Source organism: Malaclemys terrapin, chromosome 10, assembly GCF_027887155.1.
Source record: "Malaclemys terrapin pileata isolate rMalTer1 chromosome 10, rMalTer1.hap1, whole genome shotgun sequence".
NCBI lineage: Eukaryota > Metazoa > Chordata > Testudines > Emydidae > Malaclemys > Malaclemys terrapin.
In genome coordinates this window covers 34510268-34528790 of record NC_071514.1, presented here as the reverse complement: position 1 = coordinate 34528790, position 18523 = coordinate 34510268, and the positions used below count along the sequence as shown (strand labels likewise).

At 37.8% G+C, this 18523-nt stretch overlaps 1 protein-coding gene across 7 annotated transcripts in view; it reads left to right on the top strand.

Moving 5' to 3' along the window:
• Positions 1-18523, top strand: part of HERC1 (HECT and RLD domain containing E3 ubiquitin protein ligase family member 1) — a 205222-nt gene that overhangs the window by 33739 nt on the left and 152960 nt on the right. For all 7 annotated transcript variants that reach the window (XM_054041859.1, XM_054041856.1, XM_054041858.1 and 4 more), the window contains exons 2-7: positions 9296-10251; positions 12068-12163; positions 12832-13026; positions 14872-15183; positions 16401-16497; positions 18374-18517. In XM_054041859.1, the coding sequence (XP_053897834.1) occupies positions 9322-10251; positions 12068-12163; positions 12832-13026; positions 14872-15183; positions 16401-16497; positions 18374-18517 (1774 nt within the window). In that variant the 5' untranslated portion in view covers positions 9296-9321. The remainder of the gene's footprint in view (positions 1-9295; positions 10252-12067; positions 12164-12831; positions 13027-14871; positions 15184-16400; positions 16498-18373; positions 18518-18523) is intronic.

Sequence of the window (18523 nt, the reverse complement as noted above, 5' to 3'; positions counted from 1 at the left end):
AGCCAATACAAAAAGTATCTAGGCTGGCTTTACTTTAGCTTGATTCTCCAAAACTTTGGCAATCTGTATGTCAGAACTTGGCAGACATAGTTCAAAACAATGCATAGTAGCTATCCCATTTTAATGGCGAAAAACTGTTTGGAGAATTTTTGGATCAGGCAAGACATGACCTCCATGGTTTTACAGAGTCTTCTATTTATCTTCCTTTCCTCCCCACCAGGAGGCCCTGGTGTACAGGTTGTAGAAGTCTTATCCATGCTAACATTCCTAGCAAAAGATTAAAGTCAGTGGCGTCCTCCAAGCCATCCAGGATCCATTGTGGTGTGTCACTAATATGTTTATACACTGCTAAGCAGGGGGAAGATGTAGGAATGGGAAAGAGCAGGCATTTCCGTGCTACAGTTCTTCTGATTTTTAGGTCCAATGGTCACTGTAATGGTAGAGAGTCAGAGGAGAGTGAAGAGTGGCCTCTTACAAAATTTGATTGACAAATTTGACACAAGCTTTCTGGGAAAGGGGACAGTGTTGAAGCCTTGATCAGTCTGGGAAACATTGTCCAGAACGGAGAAACTATTCTGATCAGTTTTTTTAAACTCTACTGCAGTGAAACTGGCCCAGTTAAGGTTTAGGTTCAGGGAGCAAGTATGAATTTGTTCACTCTTAATTCACACCAATACTCCACTTCATACTCTTGGTATCAGGTTTAAGAAGCTGCCTCAGAAGGCAGCAGCCAACAAGAACTGGGTGCTGTCACCTTTATTCCCTCAAAGTAAACCATTTATCAGTAGGCTCCTGTGTGCCTTTGGCAAGGGACAGTGTGTTGTAAGGGGAGTGTCCTTGACTTTGGAATTTACTCCTCTTAACTTCACTCCAGTCCTGATAAAGCCTAACTGTCACGTAGCAAATCTTTGCTATTTATTTTGGCTTGTCTAAGTTACTGTGCTGGACAGGGAGGATTTTGGGTTTTGCAGCCTGTCTTTTTATGTTGATATTGAGTCAGCCTGAATTTTGCTTTAATGATGGAACTATTCATGCACTATATTGTGTGAGATTGAAATAACAAAACTCTTTGAATCATCTTGCCGTGTGAATCTGTAGCCTTAAGGAAATTTTCTTGAAACCAGACAATGTTCAGTCGACTATCCTGGTTAAATCCTAACTAGCAAGGTCTGTCTATGTCCACGATTAAAATATTTGCTGTGTTCCTAGTTACTTAAACTGGGGTTGGTTAATGATTTTACAGTGGAAATCCTTTTTTATTATTTAGCTGTAACTGAAGTAGCTGAAGGGATTTTTCTCACGCAAGTCCAAAAGGTGAAAGTTAAAAGCATGTAAAAATAGGCCAAAGAAGGGGTTTATAAAGGTAATTTTTTGCATCATAACTATAACATTTTTTACTGGTACTTGTTAAAATAATTTTTTTCTTGGAGCACAGATTTCACTCAACATTGTCAAAGTACTTTGACAAACATTGTCTTAATAGCCCTATAATTTAGATTACATATAAACTACAACCCAGACATTTGCTAAAGGCCATACAGCAAATATATAGCATGTTTGGCAACAGAACCCAGAAGTTCTAACCTTCAATTTCCTGGTCTACTTACTGTTTCATCTTGTTTCACTTTGTAGCTCTCCATTAAATTGTATCTGCAGATTTGAATGATTTCTCTCTACAGTGGTCTCTTGAGTACTTTATCCAGTTTAATTAAATACAGACAAGACTCCAGGAAACATGAAATAGTACACTTTTTTTTTTTTTATCCTAAAATTTTAAGTTTTGTTGGTCAGGATGCCCTAAAAGGGGGAAGGATTATTAGTCTCATGAACACCTGTTATGCTATATTACCAATGCCTGTAGCCACTTCTCACAGAAGATGTCAACATCTTGTAGAATCCTTGAAATATGGTGTAGTCCAGCCAATATTAAACAAAATATGCTTTTTATTGAACTTCTTTCACCTGGTCTCAGAGCTTGCTTTCTTGGGTAAGTTCATCAAGAAGACAGCAACAAGCCGCATCTTACCTCTACTGGTATTCTGGTCCTCACCCAATAGGTTTAAGGCCTGGCTAAGGTACAGAATCTGCACCAGTCACACTAGTAGATGACTTCATAACCATGGAAAATGGTAAAACATCAGTATTGGATCTGTCTGCTGCTATAAGACTGTTTGCTGTCTCTTGTGGGAATTGACAAATTGTCCTATAATAGTTTCATTCTTTCTTCCTAGAGTCATGATAGGAGAGCAGCTGATTGCCAAGACGTTTCACCTATGTTTCAAATTGATTCCCCACCCCGTTACCTCACAAAATTAAACATCTATAAAAAGATAACCTGGGGACATGAGAAGCTGTAGACTCAAATGTCAGTATTCAGATGACATAGCTGTGTAGTTTTCACCTCTGAGACAGACAGTGTAGTTGACCAACTTCTCTAGTGTCTGGATGAATAACAGAGTTGACCATGTCTTTATATGAAAATCTTTTGATAGAGTTAGGTCCATGTTTGCTGCCTCATGGGAGGGTGTCCATACCATAGCTATTAGAGAGGGTTGCAATCTCAAAGTCGCTTGAATTCAGCCTTACACCAGACTGATCAGATTGTAGCAGTGGCCAAGAATGGCCTTTATACCATCCCAAATGTCAAGAAAATTCTGCCTGCTCCTTATGATCAAAGGACTGGCTGTTGATGGCTCTGACACTTGAGGCTGGACTACTGCAGTGCTTTCTACTTAGGACTCACAGTAGCAGCCTCACAGATGCTGCAACTAGTACCAAATTCAGAGACCATCCCTTACATGGAAATGGTAGCAAACACACACTGCTACGTTGTTTTTTCCATTGAGTTTCATACCCAAAAGAAGTTTCTGTTACTCATAATAATTTCAATAGGATGGATATACACCTCTACCCTGATATAATGTGACCTGATGTAACATGAATTCGGATATAACGTGGTAAAGCAGCGGCTCCAGGGGGGCAGGACTGCACACTCCGGCGGATCAAAGCAAGTTCGATATAATGCGGTTTCACCTATAACGCAGTAAGATTTTTTTTGGCTCCCGAGGACAGCGTTGTATCGGGGTAGAGGTGTACTTAAGACCACTTCTCTGCATCACTCGAAGAATATTGTGAACAATGACTGTGCTGCAACTGAGTTTATCCAGACAAGGTTCATTGGGGCTGAAAATGAGGCTGTTGGGAGAGACCTTTCAGCAGAGATTAGGGTGCAATAAAGAAGACTTCTTCAGAGCGCAATGCAACTCCCACCTCTTTTCAGAAACCTTTTTTCAATAAGATATCAGCACAAGAGCAGGAGTAGCCCTATCCTTACAGTTCCTATCACTTTACCTGTCTTAGCTGTTAAGAACATGGCAAATGAAATAGGAATCTTGTGAGGAATGATAAAGGTAATCAGTTACATCAGTGGTTCTCAAACTTTTGTACTGGTGACCCCTTTTACATAGCAAGCCTCTGAATGTGACCCCCCCCCTTATAAATTAAAAACACTTTTTTTATATATTTAACACCATTATAATGGGGTGGAGGGTGACAGTTCGCAACCCCACATGTAATACCTTGCGACCCTCTGGGGGGTCCCAACCCCCAGGTTGAGAACCCTTGAGTTACATAATTACACAAACAGAAAACAGTCCTTGTAGCTAGTAAGCACCTTGTAATTGCTGGCATAGAGTACCTTTCTACCATGTAATTCATCTGTCTAGAAAAAAATGTAAACCTAAATCTGGACTTAAATTACCACTGGACACAAACACCTGTCCCTGATGCAATTCAAAATACTGTATTAATGTACTCCGTGAATTCATAATATTGTTAAATGTAGGGCTGTCAATTAATCACAGTTAACTCATGCAATTAACTCAAATAATTGTGATTTAAAAAATTAATCATGTTTTTAATCGCATTGTTAAGTAATAGAATACCAATTGAAATTTATTAAATATTTCAGATGTTTTTCTACTTTTTCATATATTGTATTCTGTGTTGTAATTGAAATCAAAGTGTATATTTTTTATTACAAATATTTGCACTGTAAAAACGATAAACAAGAAATAGTATTTTTCAGTTCACCTCATAAGTACTATAGAGCAATCTATCGTGAAAGTGCAACTTACAAATGGAGATTTTTTTTGTTTGTTTGTTACACAACTGCACTCAAAAACAAGACGATGTAAAACTTCAGAGCCTACAAGTTCACTCAGTCCTACTTTTTGTTCAGCCAGTCGCTAAGACAAACAAGTTGGTTTACATTTACAGGTGATTATGCTGCCCTCTTCTTATTTACAATGTCACCAGAAAGTGAGAACAGGCATTTGCATGGCACTTTTGTGGCTGGCATTGCAAGGTATTTACATGCCAGATATGCTAAATATTCGTCTGCCACTTCATGCTTCAGCCACCATTCCAGAGGACATGCTTCCATGCTGATGATGCTCGTTAAAAAAATAATGCATGCATTAAAATTGGGGGAGAATTGTATGTCTCCTGCTCTGTTTTACCTGCGTTCTGCCCTATATTTCATGTTATAGCAGTCTCGGATGATGACCCAGCACATGTTTATTTTAAGAACACTTTCACTGCAGATTTGACAAAAGCAAAGAAGGTACCAGTGTGAGATTTCTAAAGATAGCTACAGCACTTGACCCATCGTTTAAGAATCTGAAGTGCCTTCCAAAATCTGAGAGAGATGAGGTCTGGAGCATGCTTTCAGAAGTCTTAAAAGAGCAACACTTGGATGTGGAAACTACAGAACCTGAACCATCAAAAAAGAAACTCAACATTCTGTTTGTGGCATCTGACTCAGATAATGAAAATGAACATGCACAGTCCTCACTGCTTTGGATAGTTATCGAGCAGAACCTGTCATCAGCATGGATGCATGTGCCCTGGAATGGTGGTTGAAGCATGAAGGGACATATGAATCTTTAGCGCATCTGGCACATAAATATATTGCTATGCCAGTTACTACAGTGCCATGAGAACACCAGTTCTCACTTTCAGGTGACATTGTAAACCAGAAGTGGGCAGCATTATCTCCTGTAAATGTAAACAAACTTGTTTGAACGAAGTAGGACTGAGTGGACTTGCAGGCTCTAAAATTTTACTTAGTTTTATTTTTGAATGCATTTTTTGTGCATAATTCTACATTTGTAAATTAAACTTTCATGATAAAGAGATTGCACTACAGTACTTGTATTAATCAGGTGAACTGAAAAATACTGTTTCCTTTTTTTTTTACAGTGCAAATACTTGTAATCAAAAATAAATATAAAGCGAGCACCGTACACTTTGTATTCTGTGTTGTAATTGAAATCAATATATTTGAAAATGTAGAAAACATCCAAAATATTTAAATAAATGGTATTCTATTATTGTTTAACAGTGCAATTAATCACAATTTTTTCATTCGTGCAATTGTGACAAATTTCTTTAATCGCTTGACAGCCCTAATTAAATGCTTGTCACCTTGTTGGGCCCTGGTCAAAATTTGGCACAAGTGAGTATAAATTAGTTACCATTCAAAGTCTCTATTGAATTGTCTATGGTTAATGACTTGGTTTCTGAGTCTATTTTGTGTAATGTAGATAGTTTTTGTGAGATGGACAACACTCATTACAGCAAATCTCATAAGGAAAACTGAGAACTTAAGCGGCGCAGACCAAACCACTTTCTTTTAAGAGGTGGCCCCATCAGCACAAGGTCAGATACGTTGTACTGAGCCTGTTCTGCAGAACACTGTGTGAACCTTTGTGGGAACCCTAAAAGAAATCCCAGTCTGAAGCATATTTATTACTCCTTTGAAGTGACACACATTTTACAAGAATAGCAGTGTTTCTTCCTTTCATATTAGACTTCATGGTTAATTTGAAGTAACAGATCATCAGACCTAAAAACATTTTGAGGAAACTGGAGCCCTGGGTCAGCTGTCTTTCTAGGGTACATCTACACTGCAAAGGCCCCCGTCTCCCAAAAACAGAACAAACAAACAACCCCCCTGGCAGCAAGTCTCAGAGCCTGGATCAACTGACTTGGGCTTGAGGGGCTTGTGCTACAGGGCTCAAAATAGTTCCTGCTTTGGCTGAAGGCTGGCCTCTGAAATCCTGTGAGGGGTGTATCTCTTGATCCATCTTTCCTGTTCTCAAAGTTCAAAGGAATGTGGGGGATTGAAAATAGGAGATACAAAACTGTTAATAATGAGGCCTGAAATGCTCTTAGCCCCTCAAAAATTCCCATGTACTTTACTGCCTTTGCATTGCTTGGGTTGTCAAATCTGTGGTCCAATCTGGGCATACTCCCAGATTGTCAGGGTCTGCTCCTGCCTTTCATTTATGGGATTGATGAAAATAAAGAGACCCTGTGCTAAGGTTGGCATTCTTTTCCTTCATCAAGTGATGCCATTGTAGTATCCTCTAGTTTATCCTTAGGATGAGTTTTTATTTGAGGAGATAACGCTTTTAGCTTTCTAGCTCACTTCTAATTGCCAAACATTTATAATTGCCCAGAGCATACAGTACTTGATATCCTGGAGGAAACAGCTTTCAGGGGAGAACAGTGACTGACTGTTCTTTGCCTGGGCACTACTCCACATCTTATTACTGAGGTATCAGTTTGGTCCTGGATTTGGCTGTTAAAATCCTGTTTAAATAATGATCATCACACAGGTAGTGTGTGAAAATCCTTTGATCCCTCTTCACTTTGTTAGTTTTTACTTCTCTGTACAAATTTAACAGAACCATAGTAAAGCCAAAGTGCAGGATAAATCATCTAGACCAACTCACATGCCTAAGGAAAACTTTGATCATCTGCTTTATCTTTGGGACTGGTGTCTGGTTGATGACACTGACTCCATCCACCTGTAGTTCACTCACTACTAGTATGCACTGCAGGTACTTTTGTATAATGGTACAGCCAAACATACTCTTGTGTTTAGGACAACTAGGCAGTTTTTTCTCCAGTGCAGTCTGCACTGGATGGATTAGGTACTCCTGCTGTGACTCACTGTAGATGTCATCGACTGTGCAATTGACAAATTAGTACAAACTTCTATGAGCCACTAGAATGTGACCAAAACACTATGCAAATTGAAATGTTTGTACAGTGGAGAATAGCTGTGAGCTTCTGGAAGATAGTTTAAATTTTAAATACTGAATGCACCAGATGGTAACCCTCACTAGGATCTAGGGCTGTCCTCTGCCTGGTCTACTCAAGGTGCTTAGTCAGTTTGTTGACATGTTCTGAAATGTAATGCAAAAGCATGTCATGTCATATCTCTCATGGATATTAAAATAACTGGATTGAGCCACTTACTTCTTGAATACTCTTGCATATCATGACCCTTGAGTCCATTACAGATCATTGCTTCAACCTCTTCTGTGAGTGCTGGTGCCATTAGTTTAGGGATTTTGTTTGGATACTGGTTTGTAGAAGTTGAGCCTTTCATGGGAAGCGTGTGCTATTGATATCAACAATATATTTCGGCCTTCCTGTGACTGCTGATGTGTTGGATGAGAGAACAGCAATCTAATAAGGACTCATTTGTATTTTCCTATTGAAATCTTTCTAGAATCTTATTATTTTATAGGGAATATAGTAGACCTGCTTTGTGGTGCACACTTTTATCTGAAGGTTGTTAATGCTCTGCTGTTAGCATTTTGGTAAGAAGATAATCTAATTGGAGCTGAGCCTTCTTTCAAATACATTTGGATTCAGACAGTTTTGCATTCACGTGTTCACAAATTCAAGAACCTGTTTTCGCTCATCAAGCTCTCTAATTTCATTTAGCCTGTCCATTAAAGATGTGCAATTACGCTATGTGTGAAATAGCAATGGCTGTTGTTTAGAGGAGCAATAAACAAGTGGTAAAAATGTTACATTATCTAATATGAAATTTACTCTTTTTTAGTTCTGCTGTGCTGAAGAGGGAAATTAGATAGTGAGGAAACCTCTAGAGCAGGGGTCGGCAACCTTTCAGAAGTGGTGTGCCGAGTCTTCATTTATTCACTCTAATTTAAGGTTTCACGTGCCAGTAATACATTTCAACGTTTTTAGATGGTCCCTTTCTAAAGTCTGTAATATATAACTAAACTATTGTTGTATGTAAAGTAAATAAGGTTTTTAAAATATTTAAGAAGCTTCGTTTAAAATTAAATTAAAATGCAGAGCCCCCCCGGACCGGTGGCCAGGACCTGGGCAGTGTGAGTGCCACTGAAAATCAGCTCGTGTGCCGCCTTCGGCACATGTGCCATAGGTTGCCTACCCCGGCTCTAGAGTTACAAACAAAAAGCACCATGTTACTATATTTACATTAAGACTCCTCCCCCCAAAAAGACCCAAATGCAATCCTGATGGAAACTCTGGCAAGGGTGTGTGTGTGTGTGTGTGTGTGTGTGTGAGAGAGAGAGAGAGAAGGCTGGAACACATGTAGCAGAGCATGAACCTTTCATGGCAGTAATTATTATAGTATTTTTTGAGAATCTACAACAAAAGCAGTAAAATAAAAAGGGACTGAGTGGGACAGTATATATTTTCTCTGACCTAGCTGCCATCAATGCAGACTCACAGGTAATTCCTCCTCTGCTTGTCAGGCAGGTGGTAGCCAGTGGGTGTGTTTAGTACTCTTTCGGGTGATAAACTTATCTCTGAGCTCCAGGTCGCTTCCTGCATTTGAAAAGATGCGTCCAGAACAAATGTGACTGAATATTTGTAGATGCTTGGGTTGTTTGCTATTTGTTCCTTTTGACAAGAGTCCTTTGAGACAGTTATATATGTCTTTTGTAGCCCCAAACAGGTATTTTCCTGCCTTTAGGGAGTTAGTGTGCAAGCTTTCATGCACACAAAAGGTGTGTGGGGGGAAGGCACAGAATTACATGTATTTATTTGAATATTTAATTTTATTTAGAGGGATGAATCCAGTAATGTGCCCATCTAATACCCTGGAGGTTCTACTGACAAAATAAAAAATAGCCTTATTCTATGGATTGTATGTACACACTACTGCTTATATCAGTATAAGTTATATGTCGCACAGGGGTGTGAGTAAGCCATCCCCATCAGCAATGTAAGTTACATCCACCTAATTGCTAGCCTAGCCTCTTATTTATATATGTGTGTGTGTGTGTGTGTGTGTGTGTGTGTATGTGTATATATATATATATATATATATATATATATATATATATATATATATATATATAAAAATGGATTTGTTTTAATTGGAGGAACAGGTAATAAGGATGGTTTTGCCTATGCCTATAAATCTTTTTTGCATTTCTAGGACTAATGGCAGAAGAATAAACAAAGATGGCAGCTATGGTGCCACCAGTGAAGCTGAAATGGCTTGAACATCTAAACAGTTCCTGGATCACAGAAGACAGTGAATCTATTGCCACTAGGGAAGGAGTTTCTGTCCTGTATTCTAAATTAGTCAGCAATAAGGAAGTAGTGCCCTTGCCCCAACAGGTTCTGTGCCTCAAAGGACCTCAGTTACCAGATTTTGAACGTGAATCCTTATCCAGTGATGAACAGGACCACTACTTGGATGCCCTACTTAGCAGCCAGCTGGCACTGGCTAAGATGGTGTGTTCAGATTCTCCATTTGCTGGAGCACTTCGAAAACGTCTGCTTGTGTTGCAGCGTGTCTTTTATGCACTTTCTAATAAATATCATGATAAAGGCAAGGTGAAACAGCAACAGCATTCTCCAGAAAGCAGTTCTGGATCAACAGATGTCCATTCTATCAGCGAGCGTCCCAGGTCAAGTACAGATGCTCTAATAGAAATGGGAGTCCGGACTGGACTAAGCTTGCTATTTGCACTACTAAGACAAAGTTGGATGATGCCTGCTTCAGGACCTGGCCTAAGTCTTTGCAATGATGTCATTCATACTGCAATAGAAGTTGTGAGCTCTTTGCCACCCTTATCTCTAGCAAATGAAAGTAAGATTCCACCAATGGGACTTGACTGTTTATCACAAGTAACGACATTTCTTAAAGGAGTAACTATTCCTAACTCTGGGGCAGATACTTTAGGTCGTAGGCTAGCATCTGAGTTGCTTCTTGGTTTAGCTGCCCAGCGTGGTTCTCTGAGATACCTTCTTGAATGGATAGAGATGGCTCTAGGAGCGTCAGCAGTAGTAAATGCAATGGAGAAAAACAAAATGCTGCCAAGTCAAGAAGGGATGATCAGTTTTGACTGCTTTATGAATATATTAACGCAGATGCGGAGATCTTTGGTATGTATCTAAGACTTCTGTTTGGAACTTGAGTTTTATTTTGGTTAAACCTTTCATTGTCATTAATTAACAACTTTAAATAAATTCTTACTAATTTGAATCTAAACGTATCACTTCAAAAACTGAATGGAATATGTATCCATTTTTAGTAGTAGTATAATTGCTTTGAAGAGGTTAGAAATTGGATAGAGTATATTCATTAACATATTGTTTGAATGTCTTGTTGCCTGCCACCCTCAGCCCCCTAAAAAAGCCAACCAAACAAAAATATCTGACACTTCTGGTGTGATAGTACAGAGTATCAAGAAGGTACTGTAATTATCCACTTGCAAACGCGTTTTATTCCAAAATAAATATAGTAAAAAGTACAAAACTGGGTTTTAAAGTTTGCTTTCTGTTGGACTCACTTAGTGTTCAAAGTTGTGTAATATGCTTGTTCACTGTTGAAATTTGTGTAGCATGTGACATCCCCACCCTCCTAATTAACCCAGACCTCTGCTGCTTGTACCTTTGGGAGAAACAGCAAAATTTGCAAGCTGTTGTGTAAGTTCTGAACAAGAGTGAAATTGATGAGATTCTTGTAAATTTCATTGTGCTGTTGGCCTTTCCAGAGGGAGGTTCCTTTCCCCACTGGAATATTCTTTAAAGTCTTGAAATCCCAGGGGATTGTGCAATCAAAAACCTATGAGGCCTAAACTTAATATGCACAAACTCAAACGGGGGCAGATTTTTCTCCTAAACTGAAAAACAAAAACCTCTGCCCTGCCCATTTGGTAAGAAACCTAAATTATTAAACCTATTTTGAAAGAGATTAAAGGAATGGGAGAATTTTGTTCTTTTTTGTGTGTGGGGGGGGGAGGGAGGGACACAGCATTAAACCAATAAATGTACTGCAGAAAATCACTATTGTATATGCACAATACAGACGCGCTCCCCCCCCAACTTACGCAATCGTTCCGTTCCGGAAAGCCTTGCATAACTCGAATTTTATGTAAGTCGGAAACGTATACCTGTATGTTACGCAAAAATTTCCGCAACTCGAAAATCCTATTTCTGGCTTATGGAACTTTTTCTGTAAGTGCGAATTTACATAAATTGGGTCTTGCATAACCCGGGGAGCGTCTGTAATACAATTGGTCGTATGGGTATTTTACAGTTTGTGTCAGCTCTATGTTGAAAGGAGGTGAGCTGACCCAAGGATTTATTAGGGACTAGTGCTTTATTTAGGAGGACTTGCATCAGATTCTGAATCAAACCAGACGCTTTACAATGCTTATTATAGTGCTTGTCTTTCAGACCTTAGTTATGTGTGACAAATGCACCAGTGAAAGACCAGTGTTTGCATAGAATACCTCTGCTTATATAGAATTGAAGCTGTCTAATGTGTCTAACTTGTTTTTATGATTTAAATATAAAAACATCATTGAAACCATTGGAGGATTTGCATCATACAAAAATAATAGTGTGAGTGATCTGTGGTTTAAGAGAAAAGCATTCACCTTAAAAATGCACACAAACCACTACTTTAAAACAATATTAAGGAAATCAAAACTCAAATTTAAGAATTAACCCACCAGTATTTTTGGAGTGGTTAATTAAAAATTAAAAGTCTTATAAATATATTATATTTCCCATGTTATTGTTTAGTTATTCAAAATTAAAAATTCTTTTGGTTATAGACTGATTTCTAAAAACAAATTTTGTTTTCACTGCACAACTAGAAGAATAAATACATCAAGAATAGGCTGTATAATGTGCCGTTGCTGTGTGTACTTATCTCTTTCTGACAACATCACCAGTGTTTTTTAAATTGTAGGGATCATCTGCTGATCGAAGTCAGTGGAGGGAACCAACTAGAACACCTGATGGTTTATGCTCTCTCTATGAGGCAGCTTTGTGTTTGTTTGAGGAGGTAAGTCTTTTAACGATCCTTGAGATTAGAGTGAAACAGTGCAAAATACAATTCACTCATTTGTTTAGCTCAAATTTTTTTTAAAGTGAAATTATTAACTTTGTGGTCCTTCTAAGGATATCCAAGTGTTTTCCAAACATTTTATGAATTAAGCTTCACACTTATCCTATGAAATGGGAGGGAGGGGAAACCCCCATTTTACAGAAGGAAGACTGAAGCTAAAATACTTGGCCAAGATCATAATGCAACAGGTCTGTTGGATGGCTGGGCATACAACCCATATATCTCTTAAAAAGAACAGGAGTACTTGTGGCACCTTAGAGACTAACAAATTTATTTGAGCATAAGCTTTCGTGGGCTAGCTTATGCTCAAATAAATTTGTTAGTCTCTAAGGTGCCACAACTCCTGTTCTTTTTGCGGATACAGACTAACACGGCTGCTACTCTGAAACCAGTCATATATCTCTTGACACCCAGGCCTGCATTTTAACTACCAGATGATTGCTAAAAGTCAGTATTGTGCTTTAGGTAGAAAATTGAATTAATCAGAATGATGGGAATGTAAGAATACACATGTTGGTTGGCCAATAGGAAAATGCATTGAAAGTTAACTAAAATTCTTGTTTAGTTACCGTGTTAGTGTTTTGTTTTTTATTTTATTGCAATAGGTTTGTCGAATGGCATCAGACTATTCTAGAACATGTGCCAGCCCTGACAGTATACAAACTGGTGATGCTCCCATTGTTTCTGAGACTTGTGAAGTATATGTTTGGGGTAGTAACAGCAGCCACCAGCTGGTAGAAGGAACACAAGAGAAAATACTTCAGCCCAAACTAGCACCAAGTTTTTCTGATGCACAAACTGTGAGTGATTTTTGTAGTGGTATCTAATATACTGTAGTAGTAAACTAAGAAGATGCATATCATGTTTGAAATTTTTCCAGTTTTTATACTTTAATATATAAGATCTAAAGAGTTTTTGTGATTAGTTTTGATTGTCAGGTCCTAATATTTGAAAAGAGAAAAACATCTGGAAATATATCCTAATTCTTTTTGGGTCTGTGAAGAAACATGATTGTTCTCTACAGTAACATGAATCTATTTTTTCCTAAATGACTGTGAACAGGTGTATAAGTAAATCCTCTAGTTCATTATAAAAGCTGTTTGAAAAGATGATGATTTTTTGTGCTTCACTCTTTACCAAAAAAAAAAAAAAGCCCCTGAAGACCAAAAGATGTTCCAGCTGTTAATATTTATTTTCCATCAATTACTTTCACACCAATTTTGCTTAGTTTAAAAGTCAAAGCAGGACCTGTCCAACTGCTAGCACAGCAAGCTCGACTAGCTTTTTGAAAATCAGTCTGCAGTATGTTCTTTCTGTTTTCAGTCATGGATTCTGCTGGCACAACTTAGTTAGCACTTTTGTTGCTACATGACACAAAATAGAAAAGTTTGTTCTTTTGCTGCTATGTTAGCTTTGCAGTGTTCATGTAGGTAAAAGCTTGTTTTGGTCACAAGATAAAGATGTGATTATGGTCCAGATTCTTCAGTTAATTCTGTTGAAGTCAATGGGAATTTTTATGTGCCAAAGGACAGTAGGTTCAAGGCTCTAATAGGGCAGGCTTATGCATCAGGGGAGGGATAGCTCAGTGGTTTGAGCATTGGCCTGCTAAACCTAGGGTTATGAGTTCAATCCTTGAGGGGGCCATTTAGGGAACTGGGATAAAAATCTGTCTGGGGATTGGTCCTGCTTTGAGCAGCGGGTTGGACTAGATGACCTCCTGAGGTCCCTTCCAACTCTAATATTCTATGATTCTGTGATTAGCATAACTACATTTCTAGCAAATATAATATACAAAAGCATAATGTACATTCTGTGTGTGGTTATTTAAATAATATAGTAAATACCCACACAACATATTTTGGGTACTGCTTGGTTTGTGTGAAGAAATTCCTTCTTGTGCTCTCCAAGTAATCTTCTTGTGCCCAGGAACATTTAATCCTTGGTCTTATTTCCCGTAAATACATATTCCTTCTGTGTTTTGTGTATTGTTAATAGAACTACACATTTTAATGTTCAGTGAATTCATAATAGTGTATAGAAAGGACAATTTATCATCAGTTACAGTGAAGCATAACCTACTGTAAGTCTGTTCCATTAAGCTGTTTCTTTGTTTTTTTAACCCTGGAAGCAGGGTTGGGATGGCCGAGGTGGCAAAGAAACCCCATTTGAAAGAAATCTCATGTCCATTCATGAATCTGACAGAGCTAAAGGAGGCCCAAATCACCCTCGCAAAATTTATGCAAGAGAAAGTCCCTAGTGCCTTCGTGATATTTTATTATTCCTGCTTGATTTAGTTATGTGTCTTTAAGGTGAGAATTACAACTTAAACTATGTGAGTGAAGAGGTGCAAATTACTAGGTAAAATAGCTTTATTGGGGTGTATTTATATTATCCATGTAGCAAGAATATAGCTTTATTTTGGAATTTAAGAATGCTTTTAATTTAAGATTTACATAAGATAAACTTAACCTGCATTCCCATAGCTTGTTCAAGTCCAGACGCCCCTTAATTTTTAGTTTGCATTATTACAAAAGGTATCCATGAAGGAATACAGCATTCTGTTAAAAGTACAAACTTTAAGCTTTGCACGGTTTATTTATCTAATGTATTTCCTTTTGTAACATTTTTATCTTTTTTGCTTATAGATTGAAGCCGGACAATATTGTACTTTTGTCATTTCCACGGATGGTTCTGTCAGAGCCTGTGGTAAAGGCAGCTATGGGAGGCTAGGACTTGGTGACTCCAATAACCAGTCCACACTGAAAAAATTGACTTTTGAGCCTCACAGGTCTATTAAAAAAGTATCATCTTCTAAAGGATCTGATGGTCACACTTTAGCATTTACCACAGAGGGGGAAGTCTTCAGCTGGGGTGATGGTGACTATGGAAAACTGGGACATGGAAATAGCTCAACACAGAAATATCCCAAACTTATTCAGGGTCCTTTACAAGGAAAGGTATGTTTTATGTAATGGAACGTCTTTTTGTTTTCATGCCTTTTTAATTCAATGCTGTTATTTCCATAAGGCTTCAAATATTTCAATTTGTATTTAAGATTACTCTTTTGGGGAAGCTGGAAGGGTGGAAGTTCCCTGTTTCAGCTAAGCACTTAAACATGCATTCAACTTTAGTCATGTGAGTAGTTCCTTTGGTGGTTAGTGGGTTTAACTCATGTGCTTAAGTGCTTTGCTGAACTGGTACCTAATTTCAAAAGATTACTGATCTTTTTAGTTACATGTAATAATTTTAACATAGAATCCTTAACACTCTTGGTGCTTTTCCTTTTCAGAGTTCATTAGTTAATCCTCATAACTCCTAGGTGCAGTAGATTAATACTGTAATTATTCCCATTTTTTCTAATGAAGAGAGAGAGAGGCTGAATGATTTGTCAAGGCACAGAGGGAGTCAGTTGTAGAGTCAGAAGTAGCACATGGGAGTTTCTTGCTCTCAGTTCTCTCTCAATATTAAATGGCAATATGTACAACTTTAAGGGATTTTTTTTTAAGTGACTCTCTTGAGATGATTAAGATGAGCCACTCTTACAACTGCCGTACAAGTGGGGGGCAGTGGGGTGGAAAGGAACAGGCTTTTAGGCTCCGTGCACCCTATTTGCCATCAAACTTTATCCCTTGTACGGAATGCCCTCATTGGACAGTTCCCAGACCCTGAAACAGAGTGGTCCATCCAGAAGAAGGTGGTGCAATGGTGGAAGTGAGCCTTTTCATGCTTTGCTCCATGATAGCTCTTGGTTTGCACCTGTAGGGAATAGGGCAGTTAATAGCTCGGTGTGGATTTTCCTCCCTTCTTCTATTTACTGCTGCCAGTCTAGGTTGCTTTCCAGGCATTATCGAGTTTAAATAACTCTTGTTTAAGCTTGCTGGATAAATAAAAGTTGTGGCCATATGGTCAAATTTCAGATTTCTGTCTTTCTTTGTTGCTCCCCTGCCATTTGCAAATGCTTGTTAAATACTAAAAGACCGTTTGTAACAATAATTTAATGAACATGCTATATTTTATGAGGGCAAACAAATGGATTTATAGTACAGTAGTCCAATGTTCTTATTGAAGGCAAACTTTCATAATCCTGTTCTTTGGTGATTCAAAATTCTGTATGATTCTACTACTTGCAACAGCTTCAGTTTTAGAAACTTCTTTTTCTTTGCATGTAATGCAGATAGTTGTATGCGTGTCAGCTGGATACAGGCACAGTGCCGCTGTTACAGAAGATGGAGAGTTGTATACTTGGGGTGAAGGAGACTTTGGAAGACTAGGTAATTTAAAAATTCCTTGTATGAAATTGACATGACTTATCGCTTTTGAAAAGGGTATATGTTCAGTAATGACCCTACACATTTATTCAGATTTTTTCCTTGTATATGAGGGTTTCTGAAGTTTTCATATTACTTTGTAAAATTAACTATTTCATGTCTGATTGTTTTCAAATAAAATGCTTCTCCCAATACTCCAAACTGTCCCCTGTGCATTCCTTGCTGACAAAACCCCCATACTTCAAATACTCTAGCTTCCTCAACAACTTCTGTAATAATAATAAAAAAAAGTTTGTAGAACATTGTAAATTTAAAATTAAAATGTAGGTCAAGTTTGTCATAAAGTACTTTGGCTTCTTAAGTGGTAGGATTACATACAGAAAGGACCAACTGGAAGTTAGAAATGTTGGGGCCAATTGTATACATACTCATGGGGGAAATGGAGAGGGAAAAAAAGATTTCTGTTTCTTGAGTGAGGGTAAGTGTACTGTATTCATTTTTCCCTTTCCTTTGATTTGTCTGATTTTGAGTTTTCTACTTTTTTTTATTACGTTATTTGGGCTATAACTATGTGACTGTTTTTTTTTTCTATTGAGCTGTTAATATAATTGGTTTGCTGTATGTAGCTGTTATTTATGGTAACGAAATTATTATAGATAAAAATCTACCTCTACTAATTCTTAAAAGTTAAAACAGTAGTACTCCAGTAGTTCTCATCTTAAGAAGGATTAATGGTGATTTGTGTGCTAAGTGAGCAAATTAAAATTTGTGTGTTCTATGTTAATTTTGTTAAATGAAAAACATACTTTTCTGTGTTTTGAAATTTCACGGTGTATGCAAATAAGTTCTTGAAAATTGCAGTGACATTTTTTTTTTTTAATCAGGAAAAAGGTGCTCAAATAACAGTAACACTAGAACCTCATTAATTCACACTGACTAGAGTGATCCGTTATGAATTATTGAACTTTGCAAAATAATAAGTGAGAAAACAATTAAAGCCAGTATTCTGCATCTAAAACATATTTATTAATTTATTTGACTATTTCAGTTCATTTGTCCTGTGCCAGACCAGATCTGGGGTAGTGTAGCTTTCCTCCCAGCAGGTGGCAAAAGCAGAACACAGTTGGTACATTTAAGGTTTATTGGATACCAGATTTCAGTTGTTCCTGTTTTCAGTAGGTGCTGCTCTGAGGCTTAGGTCTTTTTGCGGCTAGATTTTAGAAAATCAGTCTCATGTTCAGTCTTACTGCTCTGTTTTCTCCAGATAAGGAAGATCATAGCATCTATTTAGTTTATGCTATAGTCCCAATGTCCTCTGGGCTTTCAAGTGTTCACCTGGATCTGAAGTGGGCTGAACAGATTCCTGGATTTGCTGTTCTGATTTAAAGATCAGTGTTTCAGGCTACTCATCCTGGGTGTTCTCTGTTCAGTGGCTTTCTGTGATGCTTACCTGCACATACTGACTTTTACAGTCCACATTCAGGGAAGTCACTTACCCTATGAGACCACTACCTTTTGGGCTAGCCACAACTGAGCATTAGAAAGGGTACATTATCCCCATCTAGCCTAGTTTTGGTGAAACAAATCTAATTAGCAGGTAAGAAATTTCCCTAAATTATGATGCTTCATAATGCACTAGTAAAAGTTCTGTAGTACATTTTGTAAAAATAATGAAGCGTTGGTAATTTGAGACCTTACTACAGAACTTTTCTATTAAATCATTGCTGAGAAGTAAGAAGAAACATACAATTTTTGTGTCAATTACAAGGTGATGAATTAACAAAGTTCTACTGTAATTATAATGCACAAATGGATCTTTGAATTCATAAACAGGAGAAAGGAAACGTATCAAAATATATTTATTTTTTGTTTTTCCAAGGTCATGGTGACAGCAATAGCCGTAACATTCCCACTTTAGTCAAAGACATTAGCAATGTAGGAGAAGTTTCTTGTGGCAGTTCACACACAATAGCGCTATCCAAAGATGGAAGAACAGTATGGTCATTTGGAGGAGGAGATAATGGTATGT